Raw genomic sequence first — 2,968 nt, 5'->3', positions numbered from 1 at the left:
GGGGGAAGGAAGTAAAAACACCATGGGGGGAAAAAAAACAACACAAAACCTAATTTGCCTTATTACCAGAAACTCACCAAAGTAATTGCTACAAAGCTACTAATTCATCCACTGAACAGCTTGTAGTGTGACATCACTGTATTTTCAATTTAAAATATTTTGAAGAAGCACTATTTCCTGCCAGTGGTTTTGCATACTCGGTGTTTGAGCTAATGATGCAGTAACGTTGTAAAAACCGTAGTTGTTCCTCTGATTCTCTCAGACAACTTCCTTTTGTAAAAACATGCACATTTAGGTAGTAATAAAGACCACACTTTTTGTAATCATGTTTTTCTTCCATATACCTCATACCTAAAACAACCCCTTGAGCTCCTCGGTAATAACTGGGAGTCAGTGTTCTAAAGCGCTCCTGTCCTGCTGTGTCCTACAGAGGAAAGAAAAAAAACCAAGCAAACAAAAAAAAAACCACAAAACACATACACACACAAAATAAAATATATTTAGAACAAAAAAAGGTATTTTAAACTACACAAGATAAACAAAGTTAAATTTTTCCTGACCAGTAAGGATACATTAAACCATAAGACAGCAGAATGAGGGAAGCAGGCAGAAAACAGCAGCAGCAGCAACAGAAAATGGATAAGGAGGGGCAGAAAAGCATGGAGAGGACATGATGGAAGGTTAAAGTGCTAAGCACAGACACCTGTAACATGAGCAAGACAACAAGAAAGTCAATGGGACTCAAGAGAAATACATAAAAGGCTATTGCTGCAAGCCAAGCAGCTAGGCTTAATCAGTTAACAATCAGCTGAACTGAATGAGGTGAGGAATAAATTGTTTTACAGTGAGAGACACTGCAGGAAAGGAGACATAGTGGTTCCAAAAAATCTCCCCTTTGCTCCTCCACAGCAGGAAAGGAGGATCCAGTTAGAAAGAACTACTTGAAGTTTGCTAAGACTCTAAGCAGATAAGAAATTTAAAATCAGCAGTTTCATTCAATTATTACTGCAGTATGTCACGCTTATTCTCACAAATCTTCAAAATAGCTCCTAGGTGCAACATGAAATTCAAAACCCCTCAGAACAAACAATAAGGAGGCAAAAGAATTACACAAATATTATTTTTACCAAAAACATTTATTTATGTACAGATTACAATAGATAAACAGCTATGTTGTAATTTTTTTCTTATTTGTTAAAAAAAAGAAACTAAAATTGGCAATATATTTGCTTAATTTGGGTCATTGTTACTAAGGAGATTGTACTCTTAGGCATCCACGGACACTAAAGCAGAAGCCTCTTTGACCTTGATGCACCGTACATGCATTAGAGTTTTTATTTAACATTGTACAACTGCACTGTTTTTTTCCCCCCTAATTAGCAGTTTCTCCTGATGCTGTTACAGACTGCTGCAAAAGTGCCTTTTCCAGCTATACAACTTGTGCAAGTTCTGGCCTTGCTTTTCATTTCACAGTAAGGAGACACACCCCTGTGTGATTATTAGGGCAAACATATCTTGGTTACTCTCAGCAAAGCTTCTGCTTTGTGTGCAGCATGTTCAGAATACAACTAATATATACGCTCACGAGCTAGAGCAAGTGTGACTTTATCACTCTTGCTCTGCATTCTGTACACAAAGTGTGAATGAAAATAAGAAAACAATTCAGGTTTCAGCACTTATTACTTTTATTAATACCAGCCCAAGGCACATTTGTGCTCCCTTTCCAATAGTCCCAATTACTTAATTCGTAATAGTGTGTTCTTTCTCAAATACCTGTGCTACAGGTATTTGAGAAAGAACACATAAAATAAACAAAAAATCTCTTCCTTCTAGGGCTCTTTCATTCCGTTTAGGAGAATAAATGTGGTGCTTCAATATTATAAATATTCCCGATCACAGAGCTGCAATCTGATTTCCCAGTTTGCAGGTCCTGGAAATACAGCATTAGGAACTTCAGGACAAATGCTCACGTCTCCCAGTAAATCTGAACCAACCTTTAAATAGTCCAGGACCAAGTATATTTTTTTCCGTGATTTTAACCAAAATAAAGCATCTGGACTGTTTCTGGTATAGTATACACACAGAGTTGCTGCACAGCCCCTACAGGAAATCATACAACTCATCACCCAGAACATCACTTTTCTGCAGTTTACTTGACCTAAGTGCTGTCTGTCCTGGGAGTGCGCTCCCAGGTCAGACAGGCACAAAACACCTGCCTTTCTTGCAAGGCCACATCTTCACAAGTCTAACGCTTCACAAAGGGTTTGAGAAACCCAGTTGCCTAAGTACAGGAAAGAGCAGTCAAAATCTCTACTAGAACTAAAGGAAGTCCCAAACCTAGAGCAATGAAGTGTTCTGAAAGCAGCTGGTCTGCGACTATTGTTGTACGATCACGACAGACACTCATCCTATGTGCGTTTGCATCCTAAGTATGCAATCTCAACACGCAGAAGACTTCAGCAGGGGGAGGGAGTAAAGGAAGAGGGAAAAAACCCACAAAAAGAAACTCTGTAGTTTTCACATCTGTCAAGAACAAAACCTATCCGTATCTGTCTGGAACAAAACCTACCCATATTGCAAGCTGTACTGCATGGCCGTCTACCACCATTTTCTTCACTTTAAAGTCAACACCTAAGACGTAAGAAGAAGGGAAGGCTTGTCAGAACGAACTGGCGAACGCCCGCCCTCGCAGCCGGCTCCCCCGCCGCTGCCTCTCGTCAACGGGACCTAAACGAAAGCAAGCGAAAACGTCCCCAGCTCGGGGACGGGCGGATTCCGGACTCACCAATGGTGGGTTTCAGGCACGGCTCAAACGCACCGTCAGTGAACCTCAGCAAGAGGCTGCGGGGAAAGAAACCGAGAACTCAGTCCGGTGTCGAGAGCGCCCGGCCCGCCCGGCCCGCCCGGCCCGCACCTGGACTTCCCCACGGCGCTGTCTCCGACCAGAAGCAGCTTCAGGGTGAGGCCT

At 41.7% G+C, this 2,968-nt stretch overlaps 1 protein-coding gene across 1 annotated transcript in view; it reads right to left on the bottom strand.

Moving 5' to 3' along the window:
• LOC103919373 (ras-related protein Rab-18-B-like) overlaps positions 1-2,968 on the bottom strand; it is a 10,183-nt gene that overhangs the window by 4,314 nt on the left and 2,901 nt on the right. The window contains exons 3-6 of the mRNA XM_009326874.1: positions 2,915-2,966; positions 2,786-2,841; positions 2,570-2,631; positions 352-424 (exon numbers count right to left, since the gene is read on the bottom strand). Coding sequence (XP_009325149.1) covers positions 352-424; positions 2,570-2,631; positions 2,786-2,841; positions 2,915-2,966 — 243 coding nt within the window. The remainder of the gene's footprint in view (positions 1-351; positions 425-2,569; positions 2,632-2,785; positions 2,842-2,914; positions 2,967-2,968) is intronic.

The sequence above is a fragment of the Pygoscelis adeliae genome, unplaced genomic scaffold (genome assembly GCF_000699105.1).
Source record: "Pygoscelis adeliae isolate BGI_AS28 unplaced genomic scaffold, ASM69910v1 Scaffold421, whole genome shotgun sequence".
NCBI classification, from domain to species: domain Eukaryota; kingdom Metazoa; phylum Chordata; class Aves; order Sphenisciformes; family Spheniscidae; genus Pygoscelis; species Pygoscelis adeliae.
The sequence above is the reverse complement of the archived record's forward strand: the minus strand, read 5'-3'. Positions and strand labels throughout refer to the sequence as shown.